Raw genomic sequence first — 23,713 nt, 5'->3', positions numbered from 1 at the left:
TGGGTGAAGGCTGCCTCCCTTTGGTCCCCTGGGGAGCCATCCGGCCTTGCCCCAGCCCTGTGTCTGCCCCCCACCCCCAGCCCACTTCTCTGAGGCATGGCAATCCCGCAGAGCCATTGGGCCCTAAAGGACCCAGCAGATGCTTGACCTGTGGCTTTCAGATGTGATTCCAGGCCCCCCAGACGGTGCCCCGCAGGTGGTAGCTGTGACTGGGAGGATGATCACCCTCACATGGAACCCCCCCAGGAGTCTGGACATGGCCATCGGTGGGTCAGGACCGCGCAGGGCTGTGGGTAGGGATGGGGGTGTGGACAGGGCAGGCTCAGTCAGGGGTGCCAAGGGAGCCAAGAAGGGAGGGCAAGGGCCAGGGAAGCATATGGGGAGTGATGGGAGGAAACGGAGTGCTGGGGGCATGGCCAGGAGCTGCCTTGCCTGTCTCCTCTCCATGGCAGATGAAGCCCTTGCTCCAGGTCAGGATTCCTCTCTCCTCCTCTTAGAGGAATTGGGTGCTTGTGTCATGATCCTGGGAATATGCTCTTTTTTCCTGTCCATAATCTCTCCCTGCTCCGTGCCTCAGTTTCCCCCCCTCAGATAGTAGCAGGGAATTGGGATACAAGTCAAGCTCCCTCCATGCCTATAACTGGACCCCATGCCTGGCACCTTGTTGGCTCTCAGTCTGGCCAGGCTAGTGGTTGGGCAAGAGCATACTGGGGTCAGGCAGAAGCAACAAGAGAAACTGAGGCCAGTCCTCAGAGCAGACTAATGATGAGTTCCTGGGTCCTGAGCCAGCTGAAAGGGGGTGGGGGCACCCCAGCAATGCCCACCTCTAGCAGCTGCCTCCCTACCAGACCCGGACGCCCTGACCTACACTGTGCAGCACCAGGTGCTGGGCTCGGACCAGTGGACAGCTCTGGCCACGGGCCTGCGGGAGCCTGGGTGGTCTGCCACAGGGTTGCGTAAGGGGGTCCACCACATCTTCCGGGTCCTCAGCGCCACCATCAAGAGCAGCAGCAAACCCTCGCCCCCCTCTGAGCCTGTGCAACTGCTGGAGCACGGTGAGCCTGGGTGATCTTATGAGGCGGGGGTTGGAGCTGCTTAACTGGGAAACTGGGTCCCCATGATGGAGGCTCAGGGGCTGGTCTGGACATGAGAGCTATGACAGGAACAGCATGGCCGAGCGTGACCTTGACTGTCAGAGTGCTTGCTTCTCACTCCTGAAAGCAGTACTCACAATGGGTGAGGCTGAGGCTCTGGAGTCAGACAAGTTCTGCCACTTTCTGGCTGTGTTCTCTAGACAAATCGCTAAGCCTCTCTGAACCTCAGCTTCCTCATCTGTAAAAATGGAGCTCGCATGGTGACCGGGAGGATTAAAGGAGCGGTAGGTACTAGGGATCTGGTGTCAAGCCCAGCATAGCGCATGTGTTCTCCTCCTGCCAGGCCCGCCCCTGGAGGAAGCACCTGCTGTGCTGGACAAGCCAGACCTCGTGTATGTGGTGGAGGGACAGCCTGCCACTGTCACCGTTACCTTCAACCATGTGGAGGCCCAGGTCGTCTGGAGGAGGTGGGGCCCCTTTTTGCATGCCCCACTTTCCGCAAGTGGCAGTCCAACTCCGGCCATCCTGGCCTGACCTCCCTGTGGATGGATCCTGGGTGACCACCATATCATGTGTCCCTTAGCTGCCGAGGGGCCCTGCTAGAGGCGCGGGCAGGTGTGTATGAGTTGAGTCAGCCAGATGACGACCAGCACTGTCTCCGGATCTGCCGGGTGAGCCACCGGGACATGGGGGCCCTCACCTGCACCGCCCGAAACCGCCACGGCACGCAGGCCTGCTCAGTCACACTGGCACTGGCAGGTGGGTGACAGCGAGCCTCCTTTCCTCTCTTCCCTCTGAGGCCCACAGCCCTCTCCTCACATCCTTACGGGCACACTCCTGCCTGCCAGTCTGCGGTCTCCCGTCTCAGGCCTCTCCATCTAATGGCCATAATAATACCAGTATTACTAATAACAGTAATAGGACTAATAAGTTATTTATCGAGCACCAATATGTGCTAGGCTCAGTGCTAAGTAAGTACCTTACTGTATTACCTCATTTAATATTTACATCAACCCTGCGAGATGAAAGTCAGTTACTCTCCCCATTTTACAGATGCAGAAACTGAGGCTCAGAGAGTGTCAAGTATCAGGTCCAAGGTCACACAATAAGTACAAGAGCTGGGATTCAAGCCCAGATGCCTAACTCCAGAGCCAGAGGGTACTCTTCCCTCCTGTGTTAAACACGACAGGAAATAGTACCTCAAATGTAACAAGAGCAAGTTGATTTACAAAAGAAAGAAGCCCAAGTGAGCACGTCTTATCACCAGACTCCCAGCTCTGGGCACCCTGACTGCTCTTTGCACGGCCTGTTGGGCAGAGCTTCCCAGCCTTTGTAGTGAGGACCCTTTTTATAATTTCTCCTTCAAAGATGTAGTTGCTCAACCCCTAGCATACGTTAAGTAGTCATTGTCTTTCGGTTTGTTAATTAAGTCTAGACTTATGTAACTGCCACTCAGAACTTCGGACCTGCGCCAGCCAAACAGTGTTACCTGCTGAGTAGATTCAATTCCAACCAAATGTAAAGAAAGTGACATTTTAGTTAGCACAGGCAAGCTCATCATGGGTAAATGTACATTCTCTGTTGCTTTTTAAAAAATTATTGAAGTTCACTTGAAACCTTCCAGTTCTTTGACCTTCATGGAGCCTGAACCCAACCCCCTCTCCCCCACCCTGGCTAGAAACCAGATTCCAAGAGGGGAGGGAAGGGGTCTTTACAGTGGAAGAGATAAGTAAGAGGAGGGTGTGTGAGGAAGAGATGGGGAAGCCACCTGGTTCCGCAGTGGATGGTGGATGGGTGGGGCCACAGATTGTGACTGAGAGAAACTGTGTCCCAGCCAGCCAGGGCTAGAACAGGCCTGGGGCTTGGATCTACACCCTCACCCACTGTGCCTCACACCCCACCCCCAGGCAGGGCAAGTGGAATGGCTCCTTTCCTCCACGTCTGCCCCACTGTTGGCATCTTTTCCACTCTCAGGAAGTCCTCCCCTTTTATCTGTGTAAAACCAGGCTGTGCACCTGTGGCGGATGGTGGTCCCTGCCCGGTGCCCCTGCTCTTCCCTCAGGGCCCAATCACTCCCACTCCCCCAAAAGCCATGATCCTCAAACATGCTCTGGAGGGGAGCACCAGGAAGTCACCGGCTCCTCTGCAAAGCACTTTGTAATATTTATTTAATTCCATCATGAGAATTAGAAGCCACTTTATAAGGAAATAGCATCATCGCATGATATCTGTAGAGAATATAATTACAGTCACACGTGGGAGAACTAAGCTGAGAATTGTATTGTACCCTATCTTGCCATCTCCATTTAAATATTTAAATAAGATTCAGAGATAAAACTTAAAGACAAAGGCAATGCCATTGTGCACTTGTTCAGGGTCACAGGCGGAGCGGCCTGCAGGGCCCAGGACTGTAAAGTCAGAGCCCTCGGTGGAACTGTGCAGAAGAGCGATCACCCACAGGGGGCAGCATCGAGCCACTCCTCAGCAGCCCATTAATGCAGTGAGGGAAGAGGCTCAGGCTGGCCAGCACTGATTTTTCAAGAGCGGCAGGAAAGCCAGATTTCTTTTGTGTGTGAAAATCTCCTAATTTGAAAGCTGGCAGATAAACAGAGAAGGTCAAACAAAGCAAGCCTGCATCTTCTGGCTTAGGTTTTCTAAGATTTGGAGAACATCACGTATGGATTTACAGGGAGAGCGCTTGGTGCAGGCAAGGAACTCTGGTGTTCCCAGGGGCCACGTTTGAGAACCCCAGTGGGTGAGGTGCTGGGGCTCTAGGAGGTGGGTGGGTGGGGTCTGATGAGCCAATTGCTGAGGGAGGGGTTGGAGAGGGGCTGAGGAGGCAGGCCCTCGTGACTCCAACATCCTGTCCCCCTTCCTTCCCTACTCCCACCCTATGTGTTTCAGAGGCCCCCCGGTTTGAGTCCATCATGGAGGACGTGGAAGTGGAGGCTGGGGAAACTGCTCGGTTTGCTGTGGTGGTTGAGGGGAAACCACTGCCGGACATCATGTGGTACAAGGTCAGAGGGTGATGAAGGCCTCAGGGGAGTCTAGCCTGGGGCTGGCCAGGAGCCTGGGAGGAGGGAGGAGGGGTTTCCTGAGCATGTGGGAGGGGTCCCGTTGGCTTTGGGAGAAGGGGAACCCAGACAGAAGAGCAAAGGTGTTGCCCAAAGTGCAGTTGGGAGAAGGAAGTGGGACCCAGGGTGCTGGGAGATGCTGGTGGGGGTTTGAAGAACCAGGGGACAAATTGGGGGGTGCAGGACTATTAGTGAGAGATAAGGGTGGAGCCAATTCTGGGTCCCGGGAGAAGCGAGGCCCCTGGGGCTGAGGGGTTCCTGGCTCTGAGGTAGGAGGGAGATGGTGTCTCTGGCATGGAGGTGAAGCTAGGTCCCAGGTGGAGGCGAAGCCAGGCCCAGGCTGGAGGTGACAGCCAACTCTGTAGGATGAGGTGCTGCTGACCGAGAGCAGCCACGTGAGCTTCGTGTATGAGGAGGCAGAGTGCTCCCTGGTGGTGCTCAGCACGGGGGCCCAGGATGGCGGCGTCTATACCTGCACAGCCCGGAACCTGGCTGGAGAAGTTTCCTGCAAAGCAGAGTTGGCTGTGCATTCAGGTGGGCTGAAATTCCAGGAGAGAAGGGCAAAGTGCTTACCCCCAGGAAGTGAGCCCCTGGCCAAGTCACTCACCTGGCTGTACGCTCTTTGACCCCCTACATCCACCAGCCCCAGCATCGCCCCCCCCCAGGCCCCTAACATTCTTGCTGCTCTTCTGTCTCCTCCATCTGCCCTGCCCTGCCTGTCCCAGTTTCTGCCCTCATTCCTCTCTCACCCTCCCCATCTAACACCAAGCGTCTCTTCCCCAGCTCAGACAGCTATGGAGGTGGAGGGGGCTGGGGAAGATGAGGAGCAGCGAGGAAGGAGACTGAGTGACTTTTATGACATCCACCAGGAGATTGGCAGGTGTGGGGCGAGGAGGGGGTGTGGTGTCTGGGGGCCAAGAGCAGCTGGGTCTGAGGGTGGGAGGGTGTGGAGAGCCAGGGCTGCAGTGGTGCCTGAATCCCAACCTCTCCCTGTGTCATGTACCCAGGGGTGCCTTCTCCTACCTGAGGCGTGTGGTGGAGCGTAGCTCTGGCCTGGAGTTTGCGGCTAAGTTCATCCCCAGCCAGGCCAAGCCAAAGGCATCAGCGTGGCGGGAGGCCCGGCTGCTGGCCCGGCTTCAGCATGACTGTGTGCTCTACTTCCACGAAGCCTTCGAGAGGCGTCGGGGACTGGTCATTGTCACTGAGCTGTATCCTGGGACAGACAGGCTGTGTGTCTGGGGGACATGTGGCCTGAATGACTGGTCCTTGTAACAGCCAATTAGCAGTGTGTTTCACACTTTACAAAGCGGTCCCATTGACACTTGGGAGGGGCTGACTGCCGTTACAAAATGTGCCCATTTATAATTGGGAGTTCTGAAAGAATCTTATAAATACTTCACAGAGCGGACTCTGGAGACTTCTGGGAAAAACAACATTTTTTAGTCCATTTTTTTTTAGCTTAAACTTACATAGCCCGTAATGTGTGCCTAAAAGTTTTACAAAAACTAACTAATTTAATTCTCATGGAATTTTATCATCCCCATTTTACAGAGGATGAAACCGAGGTGCAGAGAGATTAAGTAACTCACTTGAAGTCACACAGCTAGCAAAAGGCATGTGATTTTTATCACGAAATGCAGTACAGTATATCTGGACATCATCAATACTTGGCTTTATTTGGAGGCTCTTTCCATAAAGAATGGATTTTAGCCTTGCATGAAAGCTATGGTTAAACAAAGCACTCTGTGGTAAGGATGCTAGGTGGTTGGCTTGTCACTCCCTCTAGCAGAGTGACCATGTCCTTCACAGCAGCATCCCAGTCTGCACTGTTAATACCCAAACCTCAGCAAAATGACCAATTATTATGTGTCATAGACCTTCTAGGCTATTGAATAGAATCAAGAGATTCCATTGACAGTCAACAAAATTTTACTCTAACTTGATCCTTGTAAATACCTCATGGGGTGGGCGAGAGGAGATATCTCCATTTTACACTTGAAGGAACCTAGGCTCAGAGAGGTTAGGCAGCTTGCCTGAGTTCCCACACCAAGTGAGAGTTCAAACAGGGTTGTCCCATCTGTGTACCCAGAGGATGGGGAAGTGTGAAGACACAGTCACTAAATGGTGTCAGATACACTTTAAGGGGAAGGAGAGAACCCTGTGCTGAGCTGGGATCTGACTTGAGCTGTGGGTGGAGGGCACTGCCCAGGGAGGGCCAGACGGTTGGCACTGGTCACTATTCTCCTTAATCCAGGACCTAGCTGCACAGAGGAGCTGCTGGAGCGAATGGCCAGGAAACCCACCGTGTGTGAGTCTGAGGTGAGGGCAGTGGGTGGCAGGAGTTAGGTTGGGCACTAGCGTTCACCCACCTGAGCTCTGAGAACTGAGGGGTGGCTCCTGGGCATGCCATCTGTGCCCATGAATAGACCAGGAGTAGTCGGGAAGAGCACTGTCAGGCCGGCGGCAGAGCCTCCTTCCCCCATCAGACCAGACCCCAACCTGGGACTTGCACTGTCCTCTGTTAATCTCAGCGGACCCACCCTGGCTCCTGACTGTTGTTTCTTAATCTTTCTCACGTAAACATTCCTCAAACATTTCTCCCAGAAGGAGCGCCACCTAGACTCCATTAGGTCTCACTGGTGTCCTGCCACGTAGAGGTGTACACGTTGTGCACTGCACAGTTCTATTTATTATAATGTAAATGGCTTTCTTCTATAGTTATGCTGTGCCTGAGCTGTGTAGCTGTACATGAAAGTCCTGGACCTCAGCCCCCAAATTTGTTTCAACCCCCTCCACCAGCCATCTGAAGGCCACTTTCCAGGCATGGCTTGACCTCTTGCCACAGCCCTGGTGGTAATCAATGTAATACCCCACCCTTCTCCCATGGACTCTGGGCCACCTGTTTCCACAGATCCGGGCCTACATGCGGCAGGTGCTAGAGGGAATCTGCTACCTGCACCAGAACCATGTGTTACACCTGGATGTCAAGGTGAGGTGCAGGTAGGGGTGGGAAGCAGATGGCCCCTGGGGAAGCCAGGCAGTGGAGTGTCCTCCCCTCTTCACTCACCTCCCATACCTTGCCTTGTGTCCTGTAGCCTGAGAACCTGCTGCTATGGGATGGCGCAGAGGGTGAAGAGCAGGTGAGGATCTGTGACTTTGGGAATGCCCAGGAGCTGACTCTAGGAGAACCCCAGTACAGCCAATATGGCACGCCTGAGTTCGTGGCGCCTGAGATTGTCAACCAGACCCCTGTGTCTGGCGTCACTGACATCTGGTAATGTTGGCATACTGAGCTGCTGGGGTCGGCCAGGGAAGCTGCCCTCAGTGCCACGCTGGGGACTTGCTCACTGGCAGAGAGGAGCTTGACTAAGCCCAGATTCCTTTTCTGACAGTCAACTTACAGGTCACTTGCCCACAGTTACTACCTGCCCCTCATCAATCAGAGATGACCCAGTCACTCAAGGCCTCAGGCCTGTTAGTCCTTGGTTCCTTGTCTCCCCTGGTGGTGGGCCTCCCTCTCTGCAGCCACTTCCCCTCCCTGCAGTGAGGCAGGCACCAGTCTGTTGGTTCCCAGACTCATGGCTTCCTGGGCTGGCCCTGCCATGACCCTTGACCTCTCCAGAGATGTCTGGAACTCTGGGTTTAGAGTCCTCCCTGAAAGAGGCACCCCTATGTCTGTTTGTCCATGACTATGTTCACAGGGAGGACACTTCTCACTAGATTCATGGTAGCTGAGGACTGCCCACTTCTGGTAGGAGGTAGGCTGTCCCCTCACTAACCTACTCTCCTTTCCCCACAGGCCTGTGGGTGTCGTTGCCTTCCTCTGGTAAGGACCTCTCTGTACTCAGGACCTCAGTCTCCAATGGGCTCTTAGCAGGTCCACCCGTAACATTTGCATGGCCTGGGGCTAGAGAGCACTTGGGGATCTGCAGTCCATCCCTTCTCCTCCTCTCCCCCGCCCCCACTCCTTCCTGCATGGCAAGGGACCCCACGTGCATGAATGTGGACACCTCCAGCCTGTGTGTCTAAGTCTGTCCACACCACAGCCCTCCATGAGGGGTGGGAACACTGGCTGGATGGAGAGAGGCCAGTGCAGGCTCAGTGCCATCCAGGTGGGAACTACAAGGTCCTGACTGTCCATCAGGGACTAGAAGGGGTAGGCTCAGGCTCAACGGGGCATATCCCCTGGGCATAGACTCCTTACCTCAAAGACAGGCCATGGCTGGAGGAGGGACCGAACAGGTCCTCTAAAGCACAAGCCTAGGGCAGTACTGCCTCCCCACCTGTGCTGGGGGTGGTCGGGGAGGACAGGCGAGAATCTGAAAGACTACCTCTCTGCCCAGATTCACCAGCCTTCTCTGGCCCCATAGCCACAGGGCATCCACCTGTCCCCAGCCCTATGTCCCCACAGGCATCCCGTCATCACTGCCTGAGCCCCAGGGCCCTACCTACCTCTCACTCTGCCCTCTCTACCCCTACAGTCTGACGGGAATCTCCCCATTTGTTGGGGAAAACGATCGGACAACGTTGATGAACATCCAAAACTACAATGTGGCCTTTGAGGAGACCACATTCCTGAGCCTGAGCAGGGAGGCCCGGAGCTTCCTCATCACAGTGCTGGTGCAGGACCAGCTGTGAGTGTGAGGGCCTGAGGGGGTCGCCCACCTGCAGAGTCCCCTCATGCCAACCCTTACCGCTGCCCAAGCCTCTGCCCTTAGATGTTCAATCCTCCAAACATTTATTGACTGCCTGAATTAATGAATGATACATCTCTGCTTAATTCTCATTCCTTTACAGGAGGCCTACCGCAGAGGAGACCCTGGAACATTCTTGGTTCAAAGTGAGTCTAGTTCTGCAAAGTCATGGTAGAAGAGGCAGAGGGAGAGAGAATGTTATTAATAACTCCGTTTATTGAGTATCTACTGTGTGCAGTTACCATGATAGGCATTTTATATACTTATGATCTAGCAGCCTCATAATAGCTCTGCAAAGAAAGGTGTTACTCCCCTTTGGTTGATAAAGAAATGGAGGCTTACGTTGGGATACCATGGACTCCAAGGCATGGGTCTGGACCCTCCCCGATCCCTGGCTCCTGAGACCAGCCCTGGTCCTTCTCACACTTGTGCGCCCACCTCTGTCCTGCACTGGGCCCACATACTGTGGTTGGTAGGTGGCCTGGCTTCTTGGCTTTAAGCTCTGTGTGGGCAAAGTTCTTACTCATTCATCTTCAAACCCCAGCACCACAGGACACAGTGCTGTGTGAGGGCCGAGGTTCAGCAAATGACCTAGAAAGAGCAACTGAATAAACTATCCAGTGAGCATGTGCTGGATCAACTGAAGGCTGAGGTCATTCTCGTATCTGTCCCTGGAGACACGAGCCTTGTCTCCCAGATCAGAAATGAGCTCCGAAGAGGACAGCCTGGGTGGTTGGCTGAGGGAAGCATCTGTTTTGGTCTGGCCCACCAAGACAGCAGATGTCTGAGGTGCTGGTTCTACATGGAGACAGATGGTGAGCTGGGCAGCAGGGCCCAGGTCAGGGACCTAAGCACAGGCCTCCTCAGGCAGTCAATGTACCAGAACAGAGCCTCGAGCCCTGGTGAAAGCCCATCCCACGAGCCACCAATTTTCAGCCTCTCCTGTTAGGTTCGGGGAATTTGTCCACACGTGGGCACCTTGGCTGAGGGAGTTGTGACAGATCTTGGGGGTCCCCTTACCCCAGCAGCCTGGACTCGCTGCTGCTCAGTCCACTGTCCATTCCTGTGGACTTTGTTTCTCCACTGAGGGTCTAGGTTGACAGAGGACTTTCCCTCAGTCTCTCTTTCCTGGGTTTGCAGACACAGGTAAAGGGCGCAGAGGTGAGCACAGATCACCTGAAGCTGTTCCTCTCCCGGCGGAGGTGGCAGGTGAGTTTGGCTGAGCCCTGCTCTGTGCCTTCCACCTTCTTTCTTATTCTGCAGCCTTCTCTAACCCTACGTTTTTTCTATCATGTGTCCTCACTTCCTGCTCACCTATCTTCATCTGCTTTTTATTCTCTCAACTCCCAGCTTCCCCTATGGCCCCCGACCCTCCGCCTGCCTTAGGCCTTTTCCCTCAGAGCAGACGAAGGCCCGAGTGGGTCAGTCCGGCTCCAGGAGTCCCTGAGCTCTGACTCTAGTACTCTGTCTCCAGCGCTCCCAGATCAGCTACAAGTGCCACCTGATGCTGCGCCCCATCCCTGAGCTGCTGCGGGCACCCCCGGAGCGGGTGTGGGTGGCTGTGCCCAGAAGACCACCCACCAGTGGGGGGCTCTCATCTTCCTCGGACTCCGAAGAGGAGGAGTTGGAGGAGCTGCCCTCAGTGCCCCGACCACTGCAGCCTGAGTTCTCAGGCTCCAGAGTGTCCCTTACTGACATTCCCACGGAGGATGAGGCCCTGGGGACCCCAGAGGCTGGGGCTGCCACCCCCATGGAGTGGCAAGAGCAGGGAAGGGCCACCTCTCAGGACCAGGAGGCTCCCAGCCCTCAGACCCTCCCCTCCCCAAGCCAGGAGCCCCTGGCGGGGCCCAGCCCCCTGCGGGGAGAACTCCGGAGGGGCAGCTCAGCTGAGAGCGCCCTGCCCCGGGCCGGGCCGAGGGAGCCGGGCCGGGGCCTGCAAAAGGCAGCATCTGTGGAGCTGCCACAGCGCCGGAGCCCCAGCCCGGGGGCCACCCGCCTGACCCGGGGAGGCCTGGGTGAGGGCGAGTATGCCCAGAGGCTGCAGGCCCTGCGCCAGCGGCTGCTGCGGGGGGGCCCTGAGGATGGCAAGGTCAGCGGCCTCAGGGGTCCCCTGCTAGAGAGCCTGGGGAACCGTGCCCGGGACCCCCGGCTGGCACGGGCTGCCTCCAGTGAGGCAGCACCCCGACACCAGCCTCCCCCCGAGACTCGGGGCCTGCAGAAGAGCAGCAGCTTCTCACAGGGTGAGGCAGAGCCCCGGGGCCGGCACCGCCGTGCTGGGGCACCCCTTGAGATCCCTGTGGCCCGGCTTGGGGCCCGCAGACTGCAGGAGTCTCCCTCCTTGTCTGCCCTCAGTGAGACCCAGCCACCCAGCCCCGTACAACCCAGTGCCCCCAAACCCAGTGTCCCCAAACCCAGTGCCCCCAAGTCTCCAAAACTTTCTACCACGACACCCAATGATACTCCCCAGTCCTTGGCACCCCAGCCTGCCCAGAAGAAGGCCCCAGAGTCCAAGGTAGAAGCAATCCCAGCCCCCAAGCCTACACAGCCCCCTGTGGCTCTGCAAACCCCAACGACCCCCCTCACACCCTATGCCCAGATCATACAGTCACTGCAGCTGTCAGGCCAGGGGCAAAGCCTCTCACAGGGCCCCGCCACACCTCCAACGGAGCCCAAGTCCCACCCGGCTGTGTTCGCCAGGGTGGCCTCCCCGGCTCGTGGAGCTTCCGACAAACGTGTGCCTTCAGCGGCGGCTCACCCAGTGCCAGCCGAGAAAGCCCAGGTCCCCACGGTGCCCCGCAGGCCAGGTAGCAGTCTTAGCAGCAGCATCGAGAACCTGGAGTCAGAGGCCGTGTTCGAGGCCAAGTTCAAGCGCAGCCGGGAGTCGCCCCTGTCGCGGGGGCTGCGAATGCTGAGCCGCTCACGCTCGGAGGAGCGCGGCCCCTTCCGCGGGGCGGAGGAGGACGGCATGTACCGGCCCAGCCCGGCGGGCACGCCGCTGGAGATGGTGCGACGGCCCGAGCGCTCCCGCTCCGTGCAGGACCTCAGGGCGGTCGGGGAACCGGGCCTCGTCCGCCGCCTCTCGCTGTCGCTGTCCCAGCGGCTCCGGCGGACCCCGCCTGCGCCAAGCCCAGGCCTGGGAGTCACCCGGCCTGGGAGACCCGCGGCGGGGACGGGGAGAGCTCGGAGGGCGGCAGCTCGGCGCGGGGCTCCCCGGTGCTAGCGGTGCGCAGGCGGCTCAGCTCCACGCTGGAGCGGTTGTCCAGCCGCTTGCAGCGCAGCGGCAGCAGCGAGGACTCGGGGGGCGCGTCGGGCCGCAGCACACCGCTTTTCGGACGGCTGCGCAGGGCCACGTCCGAGGGCGAGAGTCTGCGGCGCCTGGGCCTCCCCCACAACCAGCTGGCCGGCCAGGCTGGCGCCACCACTCCTTCTGCGGAGTCCCTGGGCTCTGAGGCCAGTGGCACATCAGGTGGCTCAGGTGAAGAGGGGCAGAGTGGCAGTGGAGTGTGAACAAGTGTGAGTGGGCTAGGGATGCAGGGCTGAAATGACAGGTGCAAGGTGCGGAAGAGGCGGGCAGCGCTGGACAGTGGCTCTGGGAGGAGGAGAGGGCCAGAGACACCCACTAGAAAGAGGTTGAAGAGGTGCTGGAGGCCCTGAGGATGCAGTTGGCGGGGCTGGAGCGGCTGGAGGCTGAGGGACAGAGGCTGGAGTGGAAGCAGGAAGGGGCCAAAGCTGGGTGTTCTCTGCGTCTCTGGGCTGAGGGCTGCCGGGAGGTGGGAGCTGTCTGGTACTGGCCGGGCAGGTGCTCAGGCCCCTGGGTCTACACAGCTCCTGGAGAAAGCCGAAGCCGTCTTCGCTGGGGCCTCTCTCGGCTACGGAAGGACAAGGGGTCATCACAGTCAAACCTCTCTGCCAGTGTCCAGGAGGATTTGGGTCACCAGTATGTGCGCAGCGAGTCAGGTAAGAGAGGCCTGCTGGATGACTAGGCCCTTCCCGCCCCAGGGAAAATTCCTAGCTAGGTGGGAGATGGGCCATCTCCAGGAGCCCTGGCAGTGGTGGAAGGGGCTTTGAGTCAGGAAAACAGCAATAGCAGCAGCTGCCATTAATTAGCAATACAAAGTGTCATTAAACACTTTACCAGCACTGCCCTACTCAACCCTCCTACAGTGCTGAGGAACTATTGGTATCAAGTCTGCATTTTACAGGTGAGGAAACGGAGGCTCAGCCATGCCATGTAAGCAGTTTACGGAAGGCACAGAGCTGGTAGTAAGAGCTGATAGTAAGTGTGACCCTGTGCAGCCAGACCCCGGAAGCAGCTTTGGGACACCATACTGCCTATCTTTGGCTAGCCTCCTCCCTCATGAGAAAGTCTAGAAGGTTTCTGTAACTGGGTGTAGTTCTGAAGGAGCTCAGGGTATGGCTCCCCTGTCCCCACAGCCCCCATGCTGATGTGTGGATGCTCGAACGTGCATGCAAAGACATTCCTTCTCTCCCATCCTAGAGGCCCACAATCTGGTCCGTGCCCCCAAGTCTCCATTTCTCTATAGCCCTGAACGCCTGACTACCCCTCTCTGCCCCCCCTGCCCTGTGGAAGGCACTTCCTTCGGGGGGGAGGGGAACATGGGATATGCCCTGGTCTGTTTCTCTACCCAGGTGTCCCGGGCTACAGAGAGGCAAGTATTCCCCACTTCAGGTTACCCCAATCCCTCACCTGAAAATGGGGCATTACTCAAGGATGACACACAAAGGCTTCGAGAGGCCAGGTTTCCCAGATCGGGATGCAGAAAAGAGCAGGCCCAGCAAGCCAGGCCATGTGCAAGGTCTTTATCAGTCACCAGCTCTGTTCTCCAGTTTCCTGATAAAACTGCTCAGAACCGTTCCAGCCATGCCTTAGCTGGGCTTGAGGTGATTGTGTCTGGCCTTGGCCAGGGGAGCTGAGGCATCTTTCTTGAGGTAGTGGGCAGTGGGGGCTGTCGTAAGGGAAGAGGAGGAGGTGGGGAGGCCAGTTGGTGAAGGCAGGGGTGGAGAAGAAGAGGGAATGAGACAGAGAGAGGGAAGCCAGCACAGAGGTCTGGGGACAGCTGATCCCTCCCCATCTGGGACCTCCCTCCCAGGTTCGTTTTGCTTGTGCAGCTTTTTTTTTTGTCCCCTTACCTCAGCTTCTCCCCCCTCCCTGCAGAAGAAGGCTGTCCCATGTTCACTTTACCAACTAAACTAGCCCCTAGGGGGATGGAGGTAGGACTGGCAGCAGGGCCAGGGTCACCTTTCGCCTCTCTTCCTGGCCTCCCTCTCCCTCCCTCTTACCCAGCACCCTCACTTGGTCTGGAGGTAGCCATTGACGAAATACGTTCGTTCTATGTTGTTGGACTCTCAGTGTGGGACCCTCAGTGTGGGACCCCTCCTTGCGGAACATGAGTGCAGTGGGCAGGCATGATGCTGTGCTGCCCATCCACTCCTGCTGAGCATTCTTCTCCTCCTGCCCAGCTCACCCCAACCCCTACTCCCTCCTGGTCCTTCAGACAGGCAGCAGCTGGGGCTCCCAGGGGTATCTGTGCCCACATGAAAAAAATCCACCCACCCATACCTACCCCTCGTGGCCAGAGTCAGATTGGGATATTTCTAAGGAGACGTGCCCGGAGCAGTAATGCTCGTCCTTATAGGACTAAGGAGCCACAGACTGGGTGCACTAGGGCAGAGACCTTGGCCTATCTGCACCCTGGCCATGGCCCATTCAGCAGCCAGCTGAGAAGCCAGCATTGCTGAAACAGTTTCTTTCTCTAGGGGTCTTTGCCTGGCTCTCTACTAGGCATATTAACAAGTTCATAATCATAACAACAGCAAGAGTTAACTTGAGACTTATTATATCTTAGAGACGCATGATAAACACTTTCTGTGCTTCTTGTAATTCTAACAACTCTGTGAGCTTGGCGTTATTCTTTTCTTCAATTTACAGGCAAGACATGGTCCAAGGTCATGCAGTCACTGTCTCTTGCCCCTTCAAAAGCTCTCACCACTTAGCTGACCTGAAGGATTATCGGAAGGTCTAGATGAGGGGAAGAGGAGGCTGACACACTTGTGGGCTCTGCCCCAGTTTTGCCTTGACTTTAGATCTTTCGAGACTGCATATTTTGATTGAACATTACGTTCAACCTCAGGAGTCTCAGTTCCGGGCACCAGCTCCGCTCACTTGCCCTGTGGTGCCCCAGAGGGAGTGGGTATGGCCAGATCTTAACCATTGCAGTTTTTCAATATTTATTTATTTTTATTTTATTTAATAAATGTGTATAAGAGCACTTAAACGTAGTGCCAGGCCCTGCTCTAAGTGGTTCACAAACATATGAGGTGACTACCAAGTATCTTCAATAGTCAGTGAAAGAGGAAAAGATTCACACAGTGAATGTCTGGGGAGAATGATGCTCGCCCCAGAGAACATCAGCATGGGGTTCTACTTTCTGCATCTGATTGGGAAGATACAACCTTTCGCTCTGCTCCCCAGCTCTCACACAAATCCTCCCCTCCCTCGTCGGTAAGTGAGCCGGGGTCCCCTCAGACCCATGGCTGTCTGCTCTCCCTCCAGACTTCCCCCCAGTCTTCCACATCAAACTCAAGGACCAGGTGCTGCTGGAGGGAGAGGCAGCCACCCTGCTCTGCCTGCCAGCAGCCTGCCCTGCACCCCACATCTCCTGGATGAAAGGCAAGTAGATTACTTCTTCTCAGAGAGGGACATAGGCAAGTGGCCACAAGGCCTGCAGATGCTTGGGGTGGGGGGCGTGGCAACCGAGGGGGACCAGAGGACCACATGGGCAGCTCCACTCAGCAGCCCTTCTTGCCCCTCCTTGCCCCCAGATAAGCAGTCCCTGCGGTCAGAGCCCTCGGTGATCATCGTGTCCTGCAAAGACGGGCGGCAGCTGCTGAGTATCCCCCGGGCGGGCAAGCGGCATGCTGGGCTCTATGAGTGCTCAGCCACCAATGTCCTAGGCAGCGTCACCAGCTCTTGTACCGTGGCTGTAGCTCGTGAGCCTGGGGCAGGGACCAAGAGGGGCAGTGATGGGGGATGTTGGGGCAGGGCTAGATTGGCCTTAAACAGGAACTTAGGGGCTCACTGGGGCTCCCCTCCTTTTGCCAGGTGTCCCAGGAAAACTAGCTCCTCCCGAGGTGCCCCAGACCTACCAAGACACAGCGCTGGTGCTCTGGAAGCCAGGAGACAGCAGGGCACCCTGCACGTACACGCTGGAGCGGCGGGTGGATGGTGAGGGCCCGCGGAGGCTGGTGCGGGGAGAGGGGAGCAGGTGGAAGGTGGAGAAGCCCAGAGACAAGTGCCCTTCCCTGGCAGAGGTCCCGTCCCTGGGCTCCTTACAGAAAGCACTAGGAGCTTGGGCCACTCCTTCTGTGAACTCAGCCTCTCCCTCATGCCGCCTGCAGGGGAGTCATCCTGGCACCCCGTGAGCTCAGGTATCCTTGACTGTTACCACAACGTGACCCACCTACCAATCGGTGTGACCGTGAGGTTTCGTGTGGCCTGTGCCAACCGCGCTGGACAAGGGCCTTTCAGCAACCCTTCTGAGAAGGTCTTCATCAGGGGCATGCAAGGTCAGTGGAGTAGGGGGGGACAGAGAAGGAAGGGGACCCTGAACCCATGGTCCACCTCCTCAGAGCACCATGGTTTCGCCTCCAGGGGTGCCATAATCATGATTTCCTTTCTCTCCACTTAGATTCCTCAGCTCTGTCACCGGCTGCTCACCAAGATGCCCCTGTTACCTCAGGGCTAACCAGGGCCCCACCTCCCGACTCTCCTACCTCACTAGCCCCATCCCCAACCCCCACTGCAGCCCCTGCTCCCCCAGGCCCCCAATCAGCCATTTTCAGCCCTTCATCTCCCCCAAGACCCCCCGGCCAGGCCTTGTCCTCACTCAAGGCTGTGGGTCCACCGCCCCAAACACCCCCACGAAAGCACAGGGGCCTGCAGGCTGCCCGGCAAGCAGAGCCCACCCCACCCAGTACCCATGTTCCCCTGAGTGAGCCCGAGTCTTCCGTCCCTGACGCTGGGACCCCGACCGCAGCCTCCACCCCTCAAGCGGTTAAACCAGTGTCTTCCTCTACTCCCTTGTATATGGTGACTTCCTTTGTGTCTGCACCACCAGCCCCTGAACCCCCAGCCCCTGAGCCCCCTCCTGAGCCCACCAAGGTAACTGTGCGGACCCTCAGCCCAACCAAGGAGGTGGTCAGTCCCCCCGGGGGTGGTCCCCCCACCTCTCCAGGGCCAGGGCCGGAGGGCACCACTCTTCGGCAGGGCCTCCCTCAGAAGCCCTACACCTTCCTGGAGGAGAAGGCCAGGCAAGCAGGGCCCGGGAAAGGAAGGAGGGCAGAGGGGGGAGCGGGAGGAGCATAAGGGACACAGGGATCAGGGAGAAGACCAGACTGCCCGGCCAGGGTTGGGGAGGTGCTGAGATCTGGGTCCTCAGTACTATTGAGTTCAAATTTTCTCTGGGCCAGGCACTGTGCTAAGCTCTGTAACCATATGATCTCATTTAATCCTCACAACTTGGAGAAGGAGCCACTGCATTATTATCATCATCACCCATTTCACAGATGGGAAAACTGAGGTTAGACAGGTTATGGGATTTGCCTAAGGTTCAGAGCCACTGAGTGGTAGAACTGAGACGAACCCAAATCGCTAAGATTGAACTCCAGAGCCCATACTTGGAACCACTGCTTTCTTGCCTCCCGGGCTCCCTGCTCCCCTTACCCCGTTAGCCTGCACAATGGAGGTGTCCCCCTGTCTCCTCTGAGCCTGTGGTGTTCCTCCAACACATAGGGGCCGCTTTGGTGTAGTGCGCTCATGCCGGGAGAATGCCACCGGGCGGACGTTCGTGGCCAAGATCGTGCCCTATGCTGCCGAGGGCAAGAGGCGGGTCCTGCAGGAGTACGAAGTGCTGCGCACCCTGCACCACGAGCGGCTCATGTCGCTGCACGAGGCCTACATCACCCCACGTTACCTTGTGCTTATCACTGAGAGCTGCGGCAACCGGGAGCTCCTCTGTGGGCTCAGCGACAGGTAGCTGGGCACTCGGGGGAGTAGGGAGCAAGCAAGATTGGAGGAGCTGGGCTGACATATCACCTGCCTCCCCTGGGCCCACCCCAGATTCCGATATTCAGAGGATGATGTGGCCACCTACGTGGTGCAGTTGCTACAAGGCCTGGACTACCTCCACGGCCGACACGTGCTACACCTGGACATCAAGCCAGACAACCTACTGCTGGCCCCTGACAACGCCCTCAAGATCGTGGACTTCGGCAGTGCCCAGCCCTACAACCCCCAGGCCCTGCGGCCCCTTGGCCACCGCACGGGCACGCTGGAGTTTATGGGTGAGGGCACCATGGCAGCTAGGGTAGGGGGTTGAGGTACTGTCAAAAGGGCAGCAGCCAGAGCTCACCCCACTTCACCCACATATGTGCCATTTATTGAGTGCTTACTGTATGCAAGCAATGAACAAAGTCCCTTGCATAGTTTTTTTTTTTTCCAATTTATAATAGTGCTGGAGATTTGCATAACATTACCCCCATTTTACAGATAAGAAAACAGTCATAGTGAGGTTATTTGTCCAATATCAGACAGTTTTTAATGGTCAAGCCAGAATTTGATAAAGCTGGAAAGATAGGAGAATCAATGATTGATTTATAAAAATAAGGAAAATCAGCTACCATTTAGCTACTTGCTAAATCCTTTATGTTCATTATCTCTATTCCTTAGAGTTATTCTGCAAGCCATACTTTACAAATGAAAACATAGAAAGACAGACAGATTTAGTACATTGCCCAGGGTCTTATAGTTAGAAGGGGCAGGCCTAGAATTAGGGCCAGCCAGGCCAGTATCAAAGGCTCTTAATCTTTGCGTTAGCCAGACCCTTTGTGAATGGCCTCCCTACCTCTGAGTTGATCCAAGGGAGCCAGTGACCCTGGTTCTCAGTAACTCTGTAGTTCTGGGAACCCCCACCATTGGTGCCTGATTCTTCAGATGACCCACATCTTTCCTGGGGGCCACCCCACTCCCATCCTGCCTGCTGTCATCCAGGGCCTGCTGCTCTGGTTGGACCTATAGTCTGTTGACCTGGGCATTGTCCTGCTCCTCAAGCCCCCAGGGGCCTCCCCTGCCTCTCTCTACTTCCCCGCCACCAGGAAACTGGTTCGACTTGGCCTCTGTCTCCTGTCAGCTCCTGAGATGGTGAAGGGAGAACCCATCGGCTCTGCCACAGATATCTGGGGAGTGGGTGTGCTCACTTATATCATGTGAGTGCCCCCAAGACCCACCTTCTGCCTACACCCTCTGCTCCCTCCCCACCTGCCCAGTACACACGTGAATGTGCATATGCATGCACACACGTGTATGTGCATAGGTACAGGCAGCCCTGTCCTTCAGTGCCGTGCCCCTCAGAACCCCCACACTGATGTCCCCTTGGACCTGCTGCTCTGGTTGGACCTATAGTCTGTTGACCTGGGCATTGTCCTGCTCCTCAAGCCCCCAGGGGCCTCCCCTGCCTCTCTCTACTTCCCCGCCACCAGGAAACTGGTTCGACTTGGCCTCTGTCTCCTGTCAGCTCCTGAGATGGTGAAGGGAGAACCCATCGGCTGAGTTGACCGTGAGTTGACCCTCAGTTCACGTGTGTCAACTCAACTTTATCCACCACAGGCTCAGTGGACACTCTCCGTTTTATGAGCCAGACCCCCAAGAAACAGAGGCTCGTATTGTGGGGGGCCGCTTTGATGCCTTCCAGCTATACCCCAACACCTCCCAAAGCGCCACCCTCTTCTTGCGAAAGGTCCTCTCAGTACACCCCTGGTAAGTAGGCCCCACGCCTGCCAACCCCTCAGCATCTCCTCCCTCTGGCCTTGGACTGCCCTGGCCCAGCCTATGGCCTAAGATCCCCAAACTCCTCCCCTGCTCCCAAGAATACACTGTTGCTACTACTACTAAATGGTTGTACTGCCCACCATTTAAAGCTTACAAGAGCCCTGTGACATAGGCAGAATCACTGTCCCCATTCCAGAGATTGGGAAACTGAGCCTCAGAGTTGCCCAAGGTCACTCGCTAGGGATGAATCCAGTACTGGGACTCTGATCATGGGGGGACAGAACCCTGCCCTGCTCCAGGCCATCCCTCTAGGCTCACCATCCCTGGCCTGGCCTGGCAGGAGCCGGCCCTCCCTGCAGGACTGCCTGGCCCACCCGTGGCTTCAAGACGCCTACCTGATGAAGCTGCGCCGCCAGACACTCACCTTCACCACCAACCGGCTCAAGGAGTTTCTGGGTGAGCAGCGGCGCCGTAGGGCCGAGGCCGCCACCCGTCACAAGGTGCTGCTCCGCTCCTACCCAGGCAGCCCCTAGCGGCTCGGACCACAGCCTGGCCCCGGGCCTCCACTCGGGGCTCCTGCTGATAACGCGGGACATTCCAGGGCCCACACTGAGCTGGGTGGGCCCGGGGCTTCGGACACCACCAGCAGCAACATCCGGCCGGGCTATTACCTCATGAATCTGTGGGGACAGAGGCCCCAGGCTTTGGCCAATGCCACCAGGCCAGAGCCAGAGTGGGAGACTCATTGGCCAGGCTGGGCTGAGTTAGGATCAGGAAGAGGGGCAAGAATGGAATGGGGAAGTGAGAGAAAAAGATGGGAAACTCTAGGAAGGTTCTGGGAGTGCATTTGGGGGAAAACCAACCAAGGAGGGTGTGAGTGGCTGGAGAGGTGGAAAAGGAAAGAGCCCAGGGCGTCAAGGCCATGGGCTGGGAGTGAGTGTCAATGAAGGAGGGATAGGACATAGAGACAGTGTCAAGGTGCCAAAGGCAGCAGGTAAGAGAGGGCAGTGAGGTAGGTGAGGAAGAGGAGAGAGGACTCAGGTGGGGATGGGATAGGCCAGCCGCCAGCATCCCAGAAGAAGCATGAAGGGCTGGAGGCAGAAGGCAGTGGTCACTCAAGCCAGTACTCTCTTCCTGTCCTGGTGGATACAGCTCTGGGCACTCTGTGCTGGCCCAAGGATGTCCCCACTGCCCCTCTGTGGCCTTCACCCTTCTTCCCATTCATATTTATTTATTTATTGACTTTTATGAAGTTTCCCTTCTATCCAATCCCTATTGCTCATGTTGTCCTGACCATCCCCTAGCCATCCAGCTGTCTGTGCAGCTGCTGTCTGTCACAAGGAAAATAAAAACAACAAGCAGCGGGACCTATGTGTGGTCTATGGGGAGAGATGGCTGGGGGTGCAGGGTGCTGGGACAGGAGCATTTCAGCCTTCTGTGGGCCAGTGAGAGCCCAGCTGTACCAGTTAGCACCTTTGAAACTCTCCCCTGCCTTCCTTGACCCTCCTGGCCCCTTATTTCTCCCTTATTCCTGGTGGGAGGAGAGACTTTGGTCTGCTTCTCCCTCTGAAATTTCTGGAATCCTGGCAGGAGCACTGAATCCCCACCATCACCCTCTAACCAGACTCAGGTGGCCCCCACCTCCTCTCATGTGTTCTGTCATTACACCTTGGAGGATGCTGGGCCCTGGAGTGGACTGGCCCACACCCCAATCCTAGCTCAGCCTCCTTCACTCTGCTCAGAAGACTGGCTAGCTCTGGTCCTGACCCCTGGAGGTCATCATGATGATTGGTGAGAGCAGGTGGTGTGAAGAGCTGCAGAGGAGGCCTGGGCAGGCCCATGCCCGCGCTGTCAGTGTTAGAGCACCAATCAGGGTACCAGCTGCCCAGGGCAGCTGTGAGTGCTCTGGTCAGTGGGTCTGCTGTGGTGGGGCCACAGACAATCATTTTCCTAGGCCCCAGGGATACTCAGCCTGGACCTCTGGTCCTCACTACAAGCTTGGGGGTCTGCTGGGTATGAAGACACCTCGAATCTAACTGCAGTGCCACAGAATGGTCACTGGGTCCTAGAACTGAGTTGCCGTGCTCTGAGGTGAGGTGAGGGGAAAGCCAGTCCTTCCCCCTTTAGCCCTTGAAAACTCTGTTTCTTGACAAAGTGACAGGAATAAAGCTTCCACCATAAGCAAAGAGCTGGCACTGGTATATTGCTGATCAAGGTCGAGAGCCCCTTGGCCAGAGCTCAAACAACCCTCTGCCTAGCCCAGCACAGCCTCTCTGGCTTCTCAGGACCCCAGGGAAGAGCCAGTCCCCACCATCATAAAATAACAGGATGTTAAAGCACCTGGAAGGGACCAGAGAGACACCTTGCTCACCTGTCATTTTAGTGATGAAGATATACAGTTTGCCTGTGAGGATCTCTAATCCCCTACTCACTGCAAGTGTTTTCATATAAAAATGAGGTGCCTGAACTCATATCTTGATAAATGGTAAAATTTCTCTCCCATCCCCCCTCTGATCTTGAGCTTCCTTCCCATCTCCATTGGAAATGACATGTGAACTGCTTGTTCCAAACCCAGAGGAGCAAAGGTAATTTTTGTCAGCAGAGCTGTGTCAAAATTACTCTGATCAAAAAGTGACAGTGCTCCACATCTGGGCGGGCAGTTACAGTGAATGGAAGCAGTGCTATACCTGGTGACCTGGCTTGGGCAGACTGAACTCCAGGGATGTCCCAGAGGGTCTAACCTTACCCCTTCACCCCAAGTGGTCTGATGCCCCTATGTATCAGCTTTGCCCCAAAATGAGCTTGAGCCGACCTAAAGTTGCTGAGTCAGTATTAGTGTCAATCTCCAGAGACAGTGCAGCCTGGCCTGACCCTACCATGTCACATGGAGGAGAGTGAGTGGAGATGGATGGGTGGCAGGAGGGGATGCTATTCTCCAAAATCTTAAAGTCCCCTCTAGGTTTATCTCAGTTTACCGCCAGAGGGCACAGTGAGGAAATGACTACCCTAGACTCTTCTGGCGCGAGGGAGAGTAAGGTGCTTCTGGATTGGTCCTGACAGCCACATGGCCCTCGCATAATTGGCTGGATGGGCAGTGAAGTCTGCTGCTAATCTGGCTTCATTTAGGGACACCCCCGCAAATACTGGCATCCTTAACCTATGGTGTCCCCGGGAAGGGCACACTGTCCCATTGTCCAGAGACTGACCCGAGTATAAAGTTGCTCCCGCAGGAAGCTGAATCTCCTGTCGGCTGAGGCCTCATGTGATCCTCCCGGGAGTGGGATGGATATCCTCTGTCCTGAGAGGGGTGGGGCCGTGTCCAGCTGTCCCCGCACTGACGCGAGGTGCACCCCAGAGCCGCTCAGGTTTCCCCCGTGCCCCGCCTGTCCCAGTGGCTGAGCCAGCATCCCAGGCATCCTCGGGCTAAATAAGGAGCCTGCTTGGGTCAGGGGGCGGGCGCTGGGGTCCCCGGGGGGCTTGGGGCAACCACGCCAAACAAGGCAAGAAGGGGAGCCATGTATAAAACCAGAGCCCAGGGCTGAACACCTGCCCGCGTTCCTAGTGCACCTTCCGGAAGGGCTCCGTGCAGCCTGCTATCCAGGTAGTTGACTTAGGTCCCGAAGTCGACCGCCCCTGCCCCACGGTGAGTCCCGACCAACCCTAGACACTCCCACACCAGGTATGTCCTTAATCCGAAGGGAAAAGCCTGAAAGTCTCAATCTCTAGGTCAGCCTAGACCCCCCTCCCCGCCCCGTGTTTGTTTTCCGCTCCCCAGATGTCCAAAGCAGCTCCCGCCAAAAAACCTGCGGCTGCGGCCCCGCCTCCCGGATGTACCCTGGATATTAACGACCCCCAGGTCCAGAAAGCGGCCATTCGTATCCAGGCCTCTTACAGGGGCCACAGGTGAGGTGGAGCCCCGGAGCCCTCGGAAGGAAAGGAGCTGCAATCTCATTCCTGCATCAGGGAGTGGGGGGTGGGGGGATACCGAGCACAGGGACTGGACCG

At 56.7% G+C, this 23,713-nt stretch overlaps 2 protein-coding genes across 2 annotated transcripts in view; both read left to right on the top strand.

Moving 5' to 3' along the window:
- The window catches only part of SPEG (SPEG complex locus), a 46,875-nt gene extending 25,800 nt beyond the window's left edge, over nt 1-21,075 (top strand). Inside the window, 28 exon segments of the mRNA XM_015585412.2 lie at nt 162-266; nt 849-1,055; nt 1,438-1,561; nt 1,678-1,853; nt 3,999-4,111; nt 4,534-4,702; nt 4,952-5,048; nt 5,176-5,376; nt 6,430-6,487; nt 7,080-7,157; nt 7,264-7,442; nt 7,968-7,994; nt 8,650-8,802; nt 8,966-9,008; nt 10,003-10,071; nt 10,337-11,998; nt 12,001-12,337; nt 12,688-12,819; nt 15,437-15,553; nt 15,706-15,873; nt 15,986-16,108; nt 16,282-16,449; nt 16,572-17,193; nt 17,675-17,914; nt 18,002-18,225; nt 19,071-19,146; nt 19,547-19,696; nt 20,049-21,075. Coding sequence (XP_015440898.1) covers nt 162-266; nt 849-1,055; nt 1,438-1,561; nt 1,678-1,853; nt 3,999-4,111; nt 4,534-4,702; nt 4,952-5,048; nt 5,176-5,376; nt 6,430-6,487; nt 7,080-7,157; nt 7,264-7,442; nt 7,968-7,994; nt 8,650-8,802; nt 8,966-9,008; nt 10,003-10,071; nt 10,337-11,998; nt 12,001-12,337; nt 12,688-12,819; nt 15,437-15,553; nt 15,706-15,873; nt 15,986-16,108; nt 16,282-16,449; nt 16,572-17,193; nt 17,675-17,914; nt 18,002-18,225; nt 19,071-19,146; nt 19,547-19,696; nt 20,049-20,241 — 6,011 coding nt within the window. The 3' untranslated portion in view covers nt 20,242-21,075.
- A 108-nt stretch (nt 21,076-21,183) lies between these two features.
- Nucleotides 21,184-23,713, top strand: part of LOC102898069 (CAVP-target protein) — a 4,406-nt gene continuing 1,876 nt past the window's right edge. The window contains exon 1 of the mRNA XM_006906686.3: nt 21,184-23,611. Coding sequence (XP_006906748.1) covers nt 23,484-23,611 — 128 coding nt within the window. The 5' untranslated portion in view covers nt 21,184-23,483. The remainder of the gene's footprint in view (nt 23,612-23,713) is intronic.

The sequence above is a fragment of the Pteropus alecto genome, unplaced genomic scaffold (genome assembly GCF_000325575.1).
Source record: "Pteropus alecto unplaced genomic scaffold, ASM32557v1 scaffold110, whole genome shotgun sequence".
Classification (NCBI taxonomy): Eukaryota; Metazoa; Chordata; class Mammalia; order Chiroptera; family Pteropodidae; genus Pteropus; species Pteropus alecto.
The sequence above is the reverse complement of the archived record's forward strand: the minus strand, read 5'-3'. Positions and strand labels throughout refer to the sequence as shown.